Raw genomic sequence first — 19,401 nt, 5'->3', positions numbered from 1 at the left:
ACAGCAGACAAGAGGATCCCAAGAATCAAGTCAAAGATTTGAAATGCTGCAAGGTATTCTTTAAGAAGAGGAAGAAGAAAAAGGTAAAGATAAAAATTGTGAACAGCAAATACATATCTATCAACAAGTGAATCTAAAAATCAAGTGAATAAAAAATCTAATGAACAGAGTAAACTGGTGAATATAATAGAACCAGGGGCATGGAAAGGAAGCGGACTGACAATTCTTGGGGGGAAAGGGGTGTGGGGGTGGGGAAAGAGACTGGACAAAAATCGTACACCTATGGATGAGGACAGTGGGAGGGGTAAGGGCAGAGGGTGGGGTGGAAACTGGGTGGAGGGGAGCTATGGGGGGAAAAAAGAGGAACAACTGTAATAATGTGAACAATAAAGATTTAATGTAAAAAAACTATGAAAAAAGAGATATAAATAATTACTTATTAACAAAAAGAGGTAGACAATTTAATTTCCAAATATAAATACAGATATTTGAAAATAAAAGAAATACAAAGACTAGTAGAGATTTTAAACTTTAACCAAAGAAGTTAATTGCTGGCCCTGGCTGGGTAGCTCAGTTGGTTAGAGTGTCAGTTGGGTTCATAATGTTAATTCTAATATTAAGTTATATCCATAACTTAGTTATGTTACATATATATTTTATGTATCAAATATTGTATTAAAAAACAAATATGAGACTGAAGGGGCACCAACTAATTATTCTGTCCAGGACACCCATATAGCTCAAGTCTAAAGCTCAAGTAGCAAGCACCTGTTATAGGAATCATAAAATAGTTACCAACAGAATAGCCTAGTATGCTAATAATATTGGGAAGAAGCTCATATTTATATTTTTGTATTGAAATATGTTGATAACATTATGGGCTAGTGATCTAATATTAAACGTAGACTTTATTTTTTTATCACCATTTACCATCCCCACCCACTTTCTTCCCTTCATCTTTTTAATGTTTAATGCTATTAAACAATTTTTATTAATTGTTCATATTTCTAAGTGAAAATTTGTGGCCAAACAAAAACCCACAACTCAAAATGTCCCTGTTGGTCCATGAGCGTCAATGTGCAGGTCAGAGCACAGAGCCAGAGGAAAATAAGCACGTCACATGCAGCTAGAAAACTGTATCTGGACAGCACACGGAGCAGAAGCTACCCGACTCCTGACCACAAACATGCCTCTGGCTTTTTAAAATCTTTATAATACTCGACCCAAAGTTTAATCAGTGAGACTTCCCCCCAGTACAAAATTGTGGTAAGAAAAAAAGCCCCCAACATGCAAACCTACATCGTCGTCATCTTTTGCTTTTTGCCTTGCATCTTCAGCTTCTGCACGAGCTCTAGTGGGAAAAACACACAAAACATGTTACGCGAGTTGAGTTCACCTTTTCAAAGAATGAAAGAGTAGGTAACAAATTTTAGCCACCACCAAATGATTATTTTTTTTCCAAACAGGCTTTATTTAGCTGCCTTTACTTAGGATAACATTACCACAGCACTGTACAAGGGGGGGTGGGGGACCCACGTATTAAAAAAGGTTGGGTGAAAGAAAAGTGTTTCTAATTTCCTTATTAGCAGTATTTCAATAGTTCTTCTAACTTTTTTTCATATCGTGACAAACACAATAATGCTAATATTCAGTAAATGGGGACCTGCTCACAGCAGAGGCGATCAGGTGGCACCTGACCCTGTTCCAGGCAGCTCTGGCCCTTCCTGGTCTGAGAAGGGCGTCGGCACCAGTCTCGGGGCTCTCCTTATCAGCGGTGCAGGCTCACTGGCCAAGACTGTCAGGTTTAGAGCAACACAGTGAACACTTACTTCCTCAGCTCTTCCTCCAGCTCTTTGTTCTTTTCCTCCAGCTTCAATTTGGCTTGTTTCACAGCCTCCAGCTCCCCTTGCAGCACATCTTTCTCACAGGTCAGTTCATCCACTTTTGCTATCAAATCGTTCTTCACTACATTCAAAGCATTTCTAAGAAACACATATTTCAAGTGCATCGTTACAAATACATATCCTTTCCATCTTTCAGCTTATTCTTCTGCAGACTCAAATATATACAACCATAAAGCTGAATAACTGAGTGCTTCAAAGGCATTCTACCTGAGGTTGTTTGTGGATAAGTGTAGCATCCATGAGGGTATTGTTGTTAATAAGTTCTGAAGATATTACCTAGTCAATAAAGTAAAATTAATTCTTGTATTTACCTTTAATAATTAATGAGAAAAAAGTCTGAATTAGAAAAAAAAAATCTACGATCTGTTTTCCTTTTGGGTACAGCAGGCATAGGAGTTCATTACAGATTCAGTCTGTTTTGGACATACACAAATGGTCCAACGTTGCTCTGACACAACAAATTAACAATGTGGCCTGATGTTTTCCACATGACTCAGGACCTGCCCCACTAAACCAGATGCCAATGTGTTTGAGGGCCTAAGACCCACAAACTGTACCTGAGAACCCACAACTATAGTGGGAACTCTAAATAGGTAGGCTGGGTATAGAGCAAAACATTTTTGCAGAAATATTAACAGAAAGCCCAGATAACTGTATATTGAAAAGATAAAAATCTCTGCAAACAAACTGAGCAATGAAAACTACTCATCTGTGAAATTAGGTCCCATGACTTGTGTGTGTGTGTGTGTGTGTGTGTGTACAAACCCATACACAGAGAAGGAGAATAAGATGGGGGTAATAAGACTGCATTAGTCCTGTGTTGAAATGGAGAAATGTCATTGACTTAGACAAGAAGAAAATTCAGCATCTTTCCCTTATTAAAATTCTATATATACTTACTTGGTTTCCAACAGTTGTGTATTTTCTAATATAAGATTCTCAACTTCACGACCCATTCCTAGGCAAAAAAAAAGGGGGGGGGGAATAAAAACTTTGAAAACAAATTTATCAAAAATTATGTGACTTATAAGCTATCGTTCCAAATTTTATAAATTTTATCTTTAGTAATCTCATTTTGTCTATAATTTAAATTGATGTATCTACTTGAGTGGGTTATAAAATTATAATTTTCCAGCGCAAAACAATGCCAAAGATTTCGCTAGTCAATTCTTTATAAACATTAGTCTGTATTTTCTCAAAATATTTAAAAAAGATCAAGACTTTTCTGCCAAACATTATAAAATATAGCAGCATTTTGGGGGAGGAAAAGGAACAGGATTAATATGGATCAGAAATCTTTCCAAATCATAGGTTGGTATTTTAGTCTTTTGCCAAAAAATTAGACCTTATTCATAGAGAACAGGCAGAAACAAGGCCAACGAAAGAAGAAACCCCAATGCAGATGAAACCTTACCAAAGAAATTATGTTCTGAAAGCCCATGCATTCCATGCAACGCAAAAACAAAGAACAAGAAATGTTTTGTATAAGAAACAACATGAAAATAGGTCGTTAATCTGTAGTTTTATGCATGATATGAAAACCATCTGGAATCACAATGCCATGATTTAATGCATAATGATGTGCAAAAGACAGAAAGTACAATGATTTCCCTCATTCTTAAAGATGCTCAGATAGGTCAGACCTAAAAAATAAATGCTTTACCAATTCTCTTACATAATAAAATATAATTTAATTACATTAAAAACCCCAGATCAGTAACATAAGTTTCCTTCAAAGTGTTAATGTTAATGAGAACGTTCAGTTGTCACTTTACAGAACCGTGTTTAGTAATTTGGTAAGTCCTCTAAGGTAGGCAGGTAGAGCATTCAATGCAAGATCCAAATAGTGATCTTTAAGGAGAAGAAAACTAAATTATTACTCAGAGGAAACAGAAGAAATAAAAGAACACAGTAGGGAATGTATCTCAAAAAGTCACAAAAATAAGCCAAGAAAAAAAGCAAAGAAAAACCAAACTCATTGCTCATTTACCCTAAGCTAACGTTAGAAAATTATATACAAGGGGAGAAGCAATATTCATAACACAGCTAAAGAGGAAGAAAATATATCTAAAGAAAACTATGTAACAGAGTTAGCATGTCCCTTATTTTTTTTTAATAAAGGTAATACTTCAAATGACTTAAAGATAACTTAACATAAAACCAACCTAGCAATGCTAGAAATTCAATGCTTATATATGGACTCATATTTTGTCTGTACTATAATTATCTCAAATATTCTCAAAGATCAGAATACTACTACCATGAAGAATTAAGTATCAGGAATAATGTTTGTTTAATTATGTATTTTCCAAAAACTGAAAATAAAGAAAACCTAAAAAAAGTTTCACATTCCAATTCAAAATGAATTTTGGCAAGATATGTGAAAATATTTAAACACTAATGTTAACTTTTCAATAAAGCTATAGAGTCAGGAGAAATAAAGTTTAGACTTGTTTTAAGAAGTTTATATAATGACCTTGTTTGCTATAAATTCTCAAGCATACAGGGAGATAAGCATAAAAGCTGAAAATATGTGTAGGGCACAAAAAATGGCGGAGCAGAAAAAAAATGATGAGAAAGCATTAAATGAGAACAGCAGCCAAGAACACCTTGCTTAAAAAGCAGTACATTACAGTATTTAAAAGCATACACACCAGAATATTCCCCTGGGTAAGCAGCCCAAGAGAAAAATGAAAGAGAACCTCAATTAGATTGTTTTCAGAAAGCAAGATCTACACTCATTTACTTCAAAATGAGAGGAGACAATAAAATTGGAAAGATGTGTAGAAACCATTAACAAAACACAATAAAGTATAAATATTGTAAATATGAAAAATCAAAATATGTATTATATGAGAATCATGACCTATAATGTAGTTGCTAAAGTTTACACATTCCTAATGAAGAATTCTCTTAAAATCTAGTGTATAAATTTAACATATCATCAAAAGAATTGTTCAAAATTTTCATTTTGAAATATATCAATAAACAGTAACTCATAACCAAAAGGAAAACATAACTGGAAATGGCCCCATTTCTATTAAAGACTTCAACCAAACATAAACTTAGGTCTAGCGTATTTGGAAACTTTACCTACTAAAACAAGCAAAAAACTCCCTGGTAGTTTTCAAAATCATAGACACCTCGTTTGATTTTACCTTTGAGTCTCAAGTTGGGTCCATAGATGGGCTTCCAATTTATCTGTTAACCTCTTGAGAAAGTACACACAATTTTATCCAGTTCTGTACAGGCATTTCCCCCAAAGTACACTGATCTCTTCAGGAAAGGAGTTTTAACTCCAAAAGATGAAGAATCACAGATTTAGAGGTGAAGCAAAACTGTTAGAACTATTTAGGAATTCATTCACTTAGCTGCTGTGCAAAGTAGTGAAGACTCAACAATGAGCAAAAGACATAGCTGTGTTGGCCACATTGAGCTTATGGTCTATTCAAGAAGAAAGGTATATAAAAATTACAGTAAAGAATGAAGAGTGGCATAACAAATAAAATGCAGTGCTATGAAAATGTATTTCAGTGACAACTAAGCTTTAACTATGGGATCAAGATACAATTCCTAGAGGAGGGTGTGCCATTTAAGCAGAGCCCAAACGGAGGCAGATAACAGTTGTGTTCTTTAAAGAAAGGGCACAAACAATTATTTGCAATTGGTTGTAAAATAAGGAGAGATCTAGAATGGAGACCTGAGTGGCTGGTGAGGTCATTTATTCACTGAGTTAGTACAAGTTGGTACAAGAAGAGCCTTGGAGGACAGGACAATAAAGATGATGAACTGAGCTTTAGGCATATCAAGTGTAAAGCCCTACAAATCATCTTAGAGCTGGCTATGGGCTGTTTGAAAGTAATAGCCTGGGGATCTAGAAAAAGATCTTAGATGGCGATGAAAACTTTGGAACCATCAGCCATGAAAGCCAAAAAACAACAACAGCAAATAAGATTTCCCAAACAGAGCAGCAGCGTTGGGACAGGAACACTGACAGCTGAAAGAGGGGCAGAGAATGGGAGCCTGCAGAGAAGACTGAAAAGCATGCAGGGCAGTCTGGTAAGTCTGATATTCCAGAAACCCAGCAAAAGACAGTTTGAAAGACAAATGCCATCTGAGAAGTCATGTGAAATAACTGAGAAGGAACCATTGGACACAGCAAATAAGAGGCTGTCTAAGGCAAGGGTGGGGGAGAAAACCACTCAGACTGCAGCCGGCTGAGATGCCAGTGGGACTGGGAAAGCGTGCTGGTTAAAAGAAGCCACACTTCTAAGAAGCCTGTTTTGTTCACTGCTGTCTCATGGCACTAGAACTGTCCCATAACAGATACTCCATTGATATTGCTGCATAAAAGCGTGACTAGAAATGGGCGGAGAGTGGCAGCTGGGGTAGCAACTGAAGCTAGATGGTCAGAGGAGGGCAGTATTTTTATTTTTAAATGGACAACAACTGAACATGTTTCAGTAATAATATAAAGAAGTTAGTAAAGATGGAGTAGAAAATACAGAATGTAATCAAGAGAAAGAAAATCCCAACAGAAGGATGTATGAATGTGTAATTTTCAATTTCTAGAGTGTGGCTATTGGGAATAAGGGACTAGAGTGAATGGAGAAAGGGATCAATAAAAATAAAGTCAGGGGATGAGATACCAATCCAGATAAAGGACAAACTGTGAGGGATAGTTATCTCTTTTAAATTATTAAAACCAGAAAAAAGTAAACTAAGCACATATATGATTACAATACACTTTATATCCTCAAACTAGAGAAGAGAGTTTTATAATAATACGGTAACTAGAAAAATGAATAATGAGCTCGTTAACGGGCCCATTAACGAACGTTGGGAAACAATTTTGTTAGGTTAGCGATATTCCCTTTAGCGAGTATTAGACCTCAGTGGCTGTCACTGAACTGTCCAGAAGAGAAGCCAAGAACAAATATGTGCCTTGGAAATTTCATTTCTTATCACTGACCAAAAAGTAGGCACACGTTGCTACACTTACGATAGTATTTTTAAATCTCCTAATCTGAAGCTTTCTAGAAATAAATCTACCAATATCTGCAAAAGGGAAAATATAAAACTATTTATTCTTTTCAAAGTGGAAAGGAAGCCACGGTGTCAGGATTTTGCTTTGAACCTATTTATTATGTTTAATTTTCTGACTTAAAGATGAAAGCTTTCAGAAAATATTTGATTTAAAAGACCACAATTATTTCTAAGTATTATGTGGCTACTTAACTCTTTAAAAAAAACTGTGGGCTAGCACCTTTAAACATTATATTATTCAATATTGGACTATGAGGCAGCAAAGTGTACAAAACTACATTAAAAAGTACTCATTCTGGCCAGAATTGGTTTGGCTCAGTGGATAGAGCATCGGCCTGCAGACTCAAGGGTCCCGGGTTCGATTGCGGTCAAGGGCATGTACCTTGGTTGTGGGAACATCCCCAGTGGGGGGCGTGCAGGAGGCAGCTGATCAATGTTTCTCTCTCATTGATGGTTCTGGCTCTTCCCTCTCCCTTCCTCTCTGTAAAAAATCAGTAAAATATATATATTTTTAAAAAAGTACTCATTCTGGCCCGGCCAGTGTTGCTCAATGGTTGAGCATGAGCCCATGAACCAGGAGGTTATGGCTCAATTCCCGATCAGGGCACATGCCTGGGATGCAGCTCTGTCGCCAGTAGGGAGTGTGCAGGAGACAGTTGATTGATTATTCTCTCTCATCATTGATGTTTCTATCTCTCTCTCTCCCTTCTCTGAAATCAACTAAAAGCAACAAAAAAAGTACTCATTCTGGTTAAATTCAATGGGGCAGAAGGAAATTTTGGGTGTGATTTTTATGATTCTGGTGGTCATTACATAAATCTATGCATTTGTCAAAACTAAAAATATTCACCAAAAAGAGTGAATTTTACTGTATATAAATTTGAATCTGAATTTAAACATTTCAAAATTCTTCTTTCTAGCATTTTTTACATCAGCCCCTCAATTTTGCCAAGGAGTCAGTTTCTTAAACCAATCAAATCTTAAAGAACTTTTCATACTTTTATGTTAACTAAAATTAAACCATAAATTTAAATGTAAAAATGGAATATTCTTTATGAGTTAATCCTTTAGTTCTCCCTTGAGAAATGCAAACTCATTCAATTACTTGCAATGTTTTCCTTAGATTTTAACAGTGGGAGTCTATGTCTAACACAGAACACTTTTATTTATATACTTTCAATCTCTCTTATTAGATAGATAGACTGAGAGCTCTGTTTATACAGGATTAATGTTTCCTTCAGAAAATACTTCAAACTCTCAAGGACATAACTGGTAATCAATAATTTAACACAGAGGCACAGATTTTTAATACTATGAGGTTTTCAATTTCTGTAAGGTTTGAAGTTATACACCAAAACTACTTCACAGGAATTATAGTCATGTAATTATTACTGGAAGGGACTTTAGAGATCACCTAGAGCAGGAGTCGGCAAACTTTTTCTGTACAGGCCAGATGGTGAACACTTTAGGCTTTTAAGTCATATCTTTGTTGCAGACTACTTAGGTCCCACATTGTAGTGCAAAGGCAACTATAGACAATGAATAAACAAATGAGTGTGAAGGTGTTCCAAGAAAACTCTCCTTACATACAAAGAGGAGCTGGATTTGGCCCGTGAGCTGCGTTTGCCCAACCACTGAAACGGAGTCCAACCTCCTCCTTTAATAGCCAAAGAAACTAAGGCCGAGAGTAGTTGATCTATTTGGCAAAGGTCACCAATAAGGAGTAAAAGAGCCACCCTGACCGGTTTGGCTCAGTGGATAGAGTGTTGGCCTGCAGACTCAGGGGTCCCGGGTTCGATTCCGGTCAGGGGAATGTACCTTGGTTGCGGGCATATCCCCAGTGGGGAGTGTGCAGGAGGCGGCTGATCGATGTTTCTCTCTCGATGTTTCTAACTCTCTATCCCTCTCCCTTCCTCTCTGTAAAAAATCAATAAAATATATATATATTTTTTAAAAAAAGAGTAAAAGAGCCAAATTCACTATATTCTTTTCAAACCAGATGTTCTTCAATGACAAATTCTAAAATGATCACATTTCCCATAGAGTTGAAACAGAATACTCAGAGAACTCTCAGAAAAATCAAGTGTTAAAATTTCTTATTTTAATAAATATATTTTTAAAACAGTATGCTATGTCTTCAGATAAGCCATCATACCTAATAAATCTGCTCCTTCATCCACATCTCCAATTAGGCCTGAGCCAGCTGAGGACAGTTCTTCAAAGAGCGATTCCGTGTTGCGATCAAAAGCTTTGTTCTCTATGCCTTTGGTGGGAGTGCTATGCAATAAAAACAACAAAACCAAATCAACAAATATCATAAGGACTTTAACAGTCTAAATGAATACAATAGGCTAAGTTACATAGGCTTTTTTTTTTACCTATCATTTACAAATAATACAAAATGTGATTTATAAACATTTCTCGCCTGGCTGGTATGGCCCAATGGTTAGGCATCGACCCATGTACCAAGAGGTTGTTGGTTTGATACCTGGTCAGGGCATAAGCCCAGGTTTCAGGCTCCATCCCCAGTAGGGGCTGTGAAGGAGGCAGCCGGTTGATGATTCTCATTAATGTTTTTTTCTCTTTCTCCCTTACTCTCTGAAGTCAATTAAAAAAATATTTTAAAAGCTAACAGCAAAACATTATGTATAATGTAACCCTTTTTGCAGGAGTGGAGGGACGTGGGGATATACTGTACATGTACTGGTATGTTTATACATTAATGTTATAGTAATAGGAAAATAAATTTTTGCAGAATTTCCAATTAAACATGGTGAACTGAACATAGTCATTTAACACCCAATAATTAAAAAATCAATTAAAATGACAGGAAAGAAATTAGAAAGAACCCACAAGGACATAAGGAATAGAAAAAGAAACCAGGGCAAATGAAATGTAAACAAAATTCTGTAAGGTGGAAAACAGACTGGCAAGGAGTAGAAACTGACTTAACAGACAAGAGAAAGCTGACACCTAAACCAATGGGGTTAGGGAGGAAGTCAGTATGCTGCCAGAACCCCTGAAAGGCCCAGGAATGGAAGGAACCAGCAATCTTTGGAGAGGAGCATCCACGGGGGACATATAACAGAAATACGGGCTGAAAGATGACACAAGAAACAGTATGAGGCCTAGATCCAATCTCAGACCTCCCTTCTTGCAACATAGCTCCCTGAAAATGGAAACCAAGTTTAAATGTTATAGGCAGGACACCAGAGAATAAGTCATTTACTTCAGTCTGAGCAAAATAGCCACAGAGCAGACATATAAAGGCCTCTCTATATAAAAGAACCAAAATAAATGGGTTATGACAGAGGCACTCAGAGCAAAAGGAGACAATGCAGGCAGCAACAGGAACTTGAAAACAAAGATTTTTTTCCCGGGATAAATATATTTTTAAAATATTTATTGTTGAAAGTATTACGGATGTCCTCCCTCTTCATCCCTCTCCCTCCCCCAATTTAGTCCTGCTAACGAGCACCTGCACCGTGCCAAAATAAATATTGAAAACAAAAAACTTTTAGGGAGAAAAAACATCAATGAGGGTTGAAAGGTAAAGTTGGAATAAATCATCCAGAAATTAGAACATTAATAGGAGAGAACAGAAAAATGAGGGTCAGGCCAAGATATTCAGTGTCCACTAACAGGTGTTCCAGAAAGAAAGAGGAAAACAGGAAGAAGAAATAAAGAGAAAATTTCTCAGAACTGGGAGATATGATTTTTACGGATGAAAAATTTACTATATACAAGGTACAAGAAAGAAGACCCCTCTACCAAGAACATCGTCATGTCCTCAATCCTTCCAAAGAAAGCATAGACAGCTATTACTATTCTAGATGCTCAGGAGTGCTAACACATCCATTAAATACAAGAGATGCCTTAGGGCATTAGGATAATTTTCCTACAGAATCTCAGCTGCGAAAGAGGGACCAGGAAGACCTGCATAAGAATGTGACCTGAAGATGTAGAGCCAAGGGGAGCTAAGAAGTAACAGAGATGACCTCTTGCGGGTGGGAATGAACAGTGGGGAGGGGAAGGGACTACCACTGCCCGTCATGTTATGCATGACCACTTAACCCTAATACTACATACACGCACTAGTCTAATAAAAATAATTTTTTAAATTTTTAAAAGAGATTCAGAATGACAGAAACGCACAACTGTTAATAAGGAGCTGCATCTCCCAGGCTTAGGAGAGACTGGACCAGAAGCAAATTGCTTTTTATACATTAAGTTTTCACAGTCCTGGACTGAACCCAGCTCTACCTCTTGCTGGCTTAGCAGTCTTGAACATTCTGAGTTTCCTTATTTGTAAAATGGAGATGAAGACCTCTATCTCATATAGGTAATTAAGAACAAATGATACAAAATAATGATGATATTAGCTAACATTTATTGAACTGGGCACTTTGCCAGTGATTTAACATGTACTGACTCATTCACTTCTCACAACTATCTGAAGTATCATAAACTCCTTTTATGGATGAGGAAACTTACCTCAGATTCAAATCCAAGTCAGGATTTGAACCCACAGTCTTACCCTAGGTTTGTGCTTTTAACCACTACTGCACACTGCACAATGCTAGAAGTGACCAATAAATGGCATGTATTTTTAATGGTAATTATTAATTAATTAATTAAAGGATAAAATTTATAGAAGGAATGAAAAGGTAGCAGCTCCTGTTTGACATTCTTGAACATCAATCTATTCAGATGACCTTGGTTAAGATGCTATCTAACAATTTCCACCACTAAGCATCTCCCCATGTGAAATGAGACACTTTCAGTTCTGAAGGGAGCAGTCTCTTCTTCCTGGTCTGAGAGAGGAATAAATTTTGCTCAAATTGTTATTTCCCCCACACCTGCTTCTATGCTTCCTTAGGTTCCCACATGTAGGGATATCCTCTGGCTGTCTTTTCTCCCTGACCTTCCATGCTCTAATACCTAATTCTGTAAAGGCCATAGTTCATAAAACATTTAAACCATGTACAATGTCAGTTTCAAAAACAGAAACTGAAATACAATACCAACATTTCTTCAGCAAAACATGTGAATGCATTCAGTCTGGTCAGAGACCAGAAAACAACAGCGTACTTCTGAGAGAGGGGAAAAGAGGGAGACAATGTCTGACATTACAGCACCTTGAGCCTTTATATCCACTGAGATCTTTGTCCATGTCCAACTCAGGGGTGGATTCGATGATCGCTTGAACTTCTGACTTCTCTTCATTTTCCGCAGAGCCTTACAAAAGGACAAGATGACTTAATTAATGAATAGAGCCCTTATATAAAAATCTTGTCATTTCTATGGTTGTAAATACATCATTTGATCATAAAAAAGTTTTTTAAAGAGTATATTCTAGGACACATAGGGTTAGACAATATGTCATATACTTAATTAACAGTTAATATCAGAAACTAATAAATAACCAAAGAAAGTTTTCATTTGTATTTCTTGAGACACAATGCAGTGTATCCTAGGCCAGAACTCAGACTAATGATCTGAGGCAGGGAGAGAAAAACAGTGTCCTCCTACCTTTCAGGCTCTCCAACCCTCCAGCTCCTAACATTTTTCTCTCCAAAACTTTATTTAATCATCACCTCTTTAAGCTTAAGTATAATTGATTAGAACGAATTATTTATCTATTTCAGCGGTCGCCAACCTTTAGGACAACCGGTTGGCAACCAATGCTTTATTTTATAAATGCAAAGCATCAACAACACAATGATGAATTTTCTCATACCCACATCATCTGGATTTATTGAAAACTTTGCCAGTAAGTAAAGAACTAGGGTGGCTCAGTTGGTTAGAGCATCGTCCTATACACCAAAAAGTCAGGGCATATACCCAGGTTGTGGGTTTGATCCCCGATTTGGGCGTGAGCAAGAAGAAACCAATTGATGTTTCTCGTATCAATGTTTCTTCTCTTTCTCTTTCCTCTACTTCCCCTCTCTTAAAGAAGAAAAAAAGAACTAGGGTCACGTACCTGTTGACACATTTCTAGTTTCTTGGGCTACTTGAATTTCAATATGCTTGCCTATGTCTGCCTTATTTGGTGCATCTGCAACCTTCACAAATCCTTCAGTGTCTTCCTTTAAGGGCGTGTCAGTAGGAAGTGCTGACACATCTGAAGCAGCTGTTGATGCTGGAGTGGTAGCTTTAGATCCTCCTTGGCTAACATCAGAAAGTTCATCCTACAAATAAAAATAATTACAAAAAAATTTAAATAAGTAATTTAAACTATTGTTTAAATAGGTTAAGAAATAAACATGCTGAGAGAAAAGTCTATTTAAAAAAACAGTAATAGAGAGTTGCTAATTATCAAAGGAAACCAATAATCTCCAGACTATTCAAATAATTGGGAAATAAATCATATTTGTTCAGGCATATATGATATTCTTTTAAACAGAAAATTGGAAGATAAAAGATTGGCAGTATTAGCAATAACATTATACCTTAACATCGACCTCAGAGTTTTTCATGGCAGTTGTGATAATGAACAATCATTTGATAACAAAGACCTGCTTCACAACACTTAGGTCCTGGGTAGTAGCTACTCTGAAATAGCAGTGGGATAACAAGACTCCAATCTCAGGGAAGAGCTTTGTAGACAGTGCTGCTAAAACATCCCACATATACAGTGTACCATTTGAGGTGCTTATTAAAGGGAGGATTTGTGAAATCAGGTAATCTGCACTTTAACAAGCAACTCAGGTGATTTATATAATCACTAAAATTTGATGACTATTATTCTAGAATCCACAGATAGCTTTCAAATGCTACATGCCCAGATTAAGATTTTATACAAAAATTTGTGGGCCATGCATTTTTCTGGGAAAAGAATCTACAACTTTTCTCAGATTCTCAAAGAGGTTTGTGACTCCAAAATAATTTTTAAAACAGTTGTCCAATGACTAACAATAAAGGCAGTTCTTTTTAAGCAAAGTAGCCAGGTCTTTGAAAAAAGTTTAGTAGTAGTAATAATAATAATGACTAAGGTAAATTTACCATTCACTAAATGTATGACTTTAGGTAAGTTATGTATTCTTTCCATACCTACATTTTCTCATCTGTAAAATAGGAATAATAGTACCTAATTCACAGAATTATTGTTATTCTATGTGAAGAATTACAATACCAGATTTCAAGTAATACTACAAAGCCACCGCAATCCAAACAGCCTGGTACTGGCACAAGAACAGGCATATAGATCAATGGAACAGAACAGAGAACCCAGAAATGGACCCAAGCCATTACACTCAATATTTGAGAAAGGAGGCAAGAGCATACAATGAAGTCAAAACAGTCTCGATTCAATAAATGGTGTTGGGAAAATTTGACAGACACACGCAAAAAAAGTGAAACTGGACCACCAACTTACACCATACGCAAGAATAAACTCAAAATGGATAAAAGACTTAAAATGTAAGTTGTGAAACCATAAAAATCCTAGAAGAAACCATAGGCAGCAAAATCGCAGACATCTCACATAGCAATGTGTTTATGGATACATCTACTAGGGCAGTGGTCGGCAAACTGCGGCTCGAACATTTATGTGGGATTTTTTAAAAAATATATTTTTATTGATTTCAGAGAGGAAGGGAGAGAGAATAGAAACATCAATGATGAGAGAAAATCACTGATTGGCTACCTTCTGCACGCCCCATACTGGGGACTTGGGACTGAGCCCGCAACCAGACATGTGTCCTGACCAGGAATCAAACCCGTGACATTCTGGTTCATAGGTCAACACTTAGCCACTGAGCCACGCTGGCTGGGCTCAACAAAGATTTTTTGGTAATTCCCTCAAAAAGCCATAGATTAGTAAGACACGATTCACTTTACAGAGACCAGACTGCCTCTCCTTTAATGTTTGTTCACGTGATCTTTGATTTTGGATTCTCATCATCCTTAACCCTCTCAACTATTCAACTAATCAAAATCTAGATGGCCCTCTATATAGAAAAATGAAAAGATTATGAACATTCATTTTTAAATGAAATGCAAGCTGCAGAAAAATACATAGAGCATAAACCCATTCATCTTCCAGACATTATTAATATCATCTTTGTGCATATATAAAGAAAAAGGTCTGGAGGATACACCAATGACTGGGGAGGAAGGGTGAATTTAGGGTTGAAGAAACTTACCGTTTTACTTTAGATCAATGGTTCTCAACCTGTGGGTCGCGACCCCTTTGGCGGTCAAACGACCCTTTCACAGGGGTCACCTAAGACCATCCTGCATATCAGATATTTACATTACGATTCATAACAGTAGCAACATTACAGTTATGAAGTAGCAACAAAAATAATTTTATGGTTGGGGTCACAACACGAGGAACTGTATTTAAAGGGCTAGAAGGTTGAGAACCACAGAAAAACTCACTTATAAACACCAACTAAGGAAGAACTAATTCCATTTCCCCTTCTCTAAGCATGAGCTTAAAGGGAGAGAAAGTATATATCTTATCGTTTTGTCAATTATACCTCAATAAAACTGAATGAATGAACGAGTGAATGAATGAGTGAATGAATGAATAGGAAGAAGGCACAAAAAATTAAAAGGAGTAAATCTTCACCCTTTTTTTCCTTTCAAAGCCCAACAGTCATCTGTGTTTGGTTTCTAAAGTTATCAAATAAAGATATATGTGAGGAAAGAAGTTTATATATAAAAATTGATGTTATAGAAGAAATTTCTTATCCTCTGTAACAAGCAAAAGCAACATGAAATATTACAACATATAATCCATTTTTCTTAAAATTGTATTTCTATTTTACCCTACCTTAAACACTAATGCAAAATCCAAAAGGAGGTAATGCAGTATATGTAAACAAATGAAAAACCAAACTTAAGCATCAAAAAAAGTGCCTACAAGTAACCACTTTCCAAGCAACAAGCACACTTAGTGCCTAGATCTTGATTCCTAAATACCATTCTCCAATAGACGGAACAAGGGCTCCTTGGAGCAGCAGTCCACTGCGGGGCTGGGACAGAGAAAATACAAGAGCTTGGAGCATCTTATGGTGGTGGTGGGAAGGGAGGACTGCCTGAAAAAAAAAATAGGGTGGGGCATGTCTAAAAGGTACAGGAGTCAACCTGAAAGAGTTCCTGATGTCCAAAGTTGGAACAATTTAAGCAACAAAAGAAATGACTGTATTAGCTAACCTACATAATAAAATAAATGCCATGAGTACAAACAGGAAGGAAGGAACCAACAAAAGAAGGAAGGGAGGGAGGGGAGAGGGAAGGAACACTGCTCTCCCTTACAGAAGAATTTTGATTAATAAATGTAGAAGATGGAGAACAGAAAAATTACTGTTGGAACACCACAGTAATAATTGTAGATAAGATCCACGGATGGATACTAAAATCAGTGGGTGAAAGTTTGACAAATAGGACATTTGCACAATCCTCAAGTATATCCACCATGAATAATTATAAAGGCAAAAATAGTAACTTTACAATGGAGAGATCTGACATGTCCCAGCTGAAATAAGTGATCAAGGTTAACAACACCCCTAATGCATATTGCCTTTGCAGTATTCTTGCCAAAAATCTATAACTTCGATCTAATCATGAAGAGAAAAAAAACAGAAAAGCCCAAATTGAGAGACATTCTATAATATAACTAACCAGTGCCCTTCAAGCCTTAAGGACATGAAAGACTGCGGAAATATCACACCGTGGAAGAGACTGAGAAAACTTAACCCAATGTGGAACTGGATACTGGAACATGAAAAGGAAAGTCGTGGGAAAACCAGCAAACTCCAAATTAAGTGTGTAGTTTAGCTAATGGTATTGTACCAATGTTAATTTCTTAGTGTGGATAACTGTACAATGGTCAGTTAACTTTGGTGGGTGCTGGGTGATGGATAGATGAGAACTCCGGACTATTTCTACCATTTTGCTGTAAGCCTAAAATATTTCAAAACAAAACATTTTTAAAACCTGGAAGCTTTAGCTGTTTGAGAATTTAAAATTACAGATGGATTTTATAAGAGGAATATTTAATTATAAAATATACAGGAATAAGGTTCAATTGCTATAGAGTATCAAGTTTGGGAAGACTAAAGAAATAGGAACAATTTAAGAACTTAACCACAAGTGGAGGAGGATGGAAAAATTCTTCCGAACAAGAATGCTGGCTCTGCTCAAACATTCCTGTTCTGCATGCTAAGCACATCCCCTGAAGGCAGCACCCAGTGACTACTGGCTTTACATACCAAACCCTGCTAACCAGAGCTCCTCACACAGTTCCACTAAACTACTTCAAGTGGTTTAAATGAATTCTTTAAAAGTTTCACAAGTAGGTACCAAATACAATTGTTTTTTAGTTAAAATTGCTTTTCTCGGTTCTAAAAGTCACATTCTAGCCTGGCGAGTGTGACTCAGTGGTCGAACACTGACCCATGCACCAAAAGGTCACTGGTTTGATTTCTGGTCAGGTCACATGCCTGGGTTGCAGGATTGATCCCCATTGGGGCCATGCACAAGACATCCAAACAATGATTCTCTCTCATCCATGTTTCTCTCTCTCTCTCTCTCTCTCTCTCCCTTCCCCACGCTTTAAAAATCAATAAAAACATTTTTTAAAGTCACATTCTACTAACAATTAACAGCCCAGGAGACTCTTCAAAGGAAACAATATACATTTTTCGAGTATATACACACATGCGTACACTCACACACGTGACTTTAGGTATGTAGGAGCATACATATATATATGTATGTATGTATAGGTACATATTCACACAGATGTGTATATCTGAAACCTGTGAAATCATTGCCAAACTGATACCAAACAAGGTCTAGAAAAAGCATATATTTAAAATGATACTTAAAACACTTCATTCTCTCTTTCCACATTTGGGCATAAGGGAGGGATATGTGAACTCTAAACTTATAAAGCAATAAAGAATTTATACAGCATTGCCAGTGAAAGTACAAATGGCTACAATCCCTTTGGCAGGTAATTTGGCAATATCTATCAATATCTTAAATACATGCTGCTACCCAGCAATCCCATGTATGGGGATTATAAACACAAGTACAAAATTATGTACACAATTATCTACTGCAGCATTGTGAGTAATAGCAAAAGACTAGGAAAAACTGAGGTGTCCCACTAATAGGGCAGATATTAATTGTTGTTTGGAATATGTGATCCCATCCATCTTCCCTTCCTCTACTATCCTGATGTATCATCTTCCCCCACACACTTGTTTTAAATTTCTCTATCTATTGGACTCTTCTTCTAAGCCTACAAACCACCCAGACTCTCCCATATTGAGTCCCTTTTCTCCACCCCGCCAACTCGTTATCCCTTTCCTCTCTGCCCACTGCAACACTTTTCATGAGTAATCTATGCTTTCTATTATTTCCTTCTTTCATAATTCACATTCACTCTAGTTAATGGCCCTGCAACTCAAACTGCTCAAACCTACACCTACAAATTCAGTCCTCACTCTACTTGACTTCTCCAGACAGCCGACTGCTAATAAACCTTCCATTCTAAAACTCTTATTGTCCCTTGACTTCCAGGGGTGCTGTCTCGGTGGCTTCTCCTCGCTGGCACTACAAAACCCCCGCCCCTGCCAATGCCTTTCTCTCTCCCTGAACATCTTCTGTCTCTTCAGTCTAGACTACCCCCACCCACACCCCTGGACGATGCTGCATGAGGAAGCATCAGGCTTCCTCACCTGCTCAGACTGACACCCTATGCCGAGAGCCTAGGTTCAGGATCTGACACCCCTCCAGACAGGCTGTCCCTGGGCAAGGATGCCCTTCACACCGCCGACGTCCTGTCTACAGCAGGCTATCCTGACATGGGTACCCTCCTAACCCTGCTCGGGTTATGGCACCTACCCCCACCCCTCCCTGTGGACACTTACCTTACCCTACCTGGTAATTTTAGGAATGAAATGTGCAGAAAGAAAAGGGCAGCTAATGCAATACTACACCACCTTATAATTACAGTCTTATAATACGTCATGATATCTATGAGGGCAAATTCTTGCAGTTATTGCTCTTCTTCAGGACAGTTGTGGGTTATTCTTGGCCTAGGTGTATCATTCCTGGCAGATTTTCCAATACCTGAAGATATAACCTTATTGACTACAAATCTCTTACAGTGAGAAATTTTCGATATAGCAACAAATAAGGTCTATCACTTTACAATCACTGGCAAGTCCCTTTAACTGCCATTCTTCTGCCACAAGGTTTCCCACAGTTCTGTTTTTTTAGTTATAACCCATCATGTGGTTTTCTCACAGAGCATTTTCTTTTTTTTTTAATATATATTTTATTGATTTTTTACAGAGAGGAAGGGAGAGAGAGAGAGAGTTAGAAACATCGATGAGAGAGAGACATCGATCAGCTGCCTCCTGCACATCTCCCACTGGGGATGTGCCTGCAACCCAGGTACATGCCCTTGACCGGAATAACCCGGGAC

General features: G+C 37.3%; 1 protein-coding gene across 11 annotated transcripts in view; it reads right to left on the bottom strand.

The window, feature by feature from the left end:
* Positions 1 to 19,401, bottom strand: part of SPAG9 (sperm associated antigen 9) — a 77,992-nt gene that overhangs the window by 29,425 nt on the left and 29,166 nt on the right. For 5 of the 11 annotated variants that reach the window (XM_015570832.1, XM_015570831.1, XM_015570827.1 and 2 more), the window contains 8 exons: positions 12,934 to 13,141; positions 12,089 to 12,188; positions 9,106 to 9,227; positions 4,559 to 4,570; positions 3,319 to 3,333; positions 2,805 to 2,862; positions 1,830 to 1,982; positions 1,300 to 1,351 (listed from right to left, as the gene is read on the bottom strand). In XM_015570832.1, the coding sequence (XP_015426318.1) occupies positions 1,300 to 1,351; positions 1,830 to 1,982; positions 2,805 to 2,862; positions 3,319 to 3,333; positions 4,559 to 4,570; positions 9,106 to 9,227; positions 12,089 to 12,188; positions 12,934 to 13,141 (720 nt within the window). Of the gene's footprint in view, positions 1 to 1,299; positions 1,352 to 1,829; positions 1,983 to 2,111; positions 2,175 to 2,804; positions 2,863 to 3,318; positions 3,334 to 4,558; positions 4,571 to 9,105; positions 9,228 to 12,088; positions 12,189 to 12,933; positions 13,142 to 19,401 lie in introns of those variants that run through there. The other 6 variants (XM_015570833.1, XM_006774217.2, XM_006774218.2 and 3 more) reach the window with 3 other exon arrangements.

This window comes from Myotis davidii, unplaced genomic scaffold (genome assembly GCF_000327345.1).
Source record: "Myotis davidii unplaced genomic scaffold, ASM32734v1 scaffold327, whole genome shotgun sequence".
Taxonomy (NCBI): Eukaryota; Metazoa; Chordata; class Mammalia; order Chiroptera; family Vespertilionidae; genus Myotis; species Myotis davidii.
This window is presented reverse-complemented; position numbering and strand designations above follow the sequence as displayed.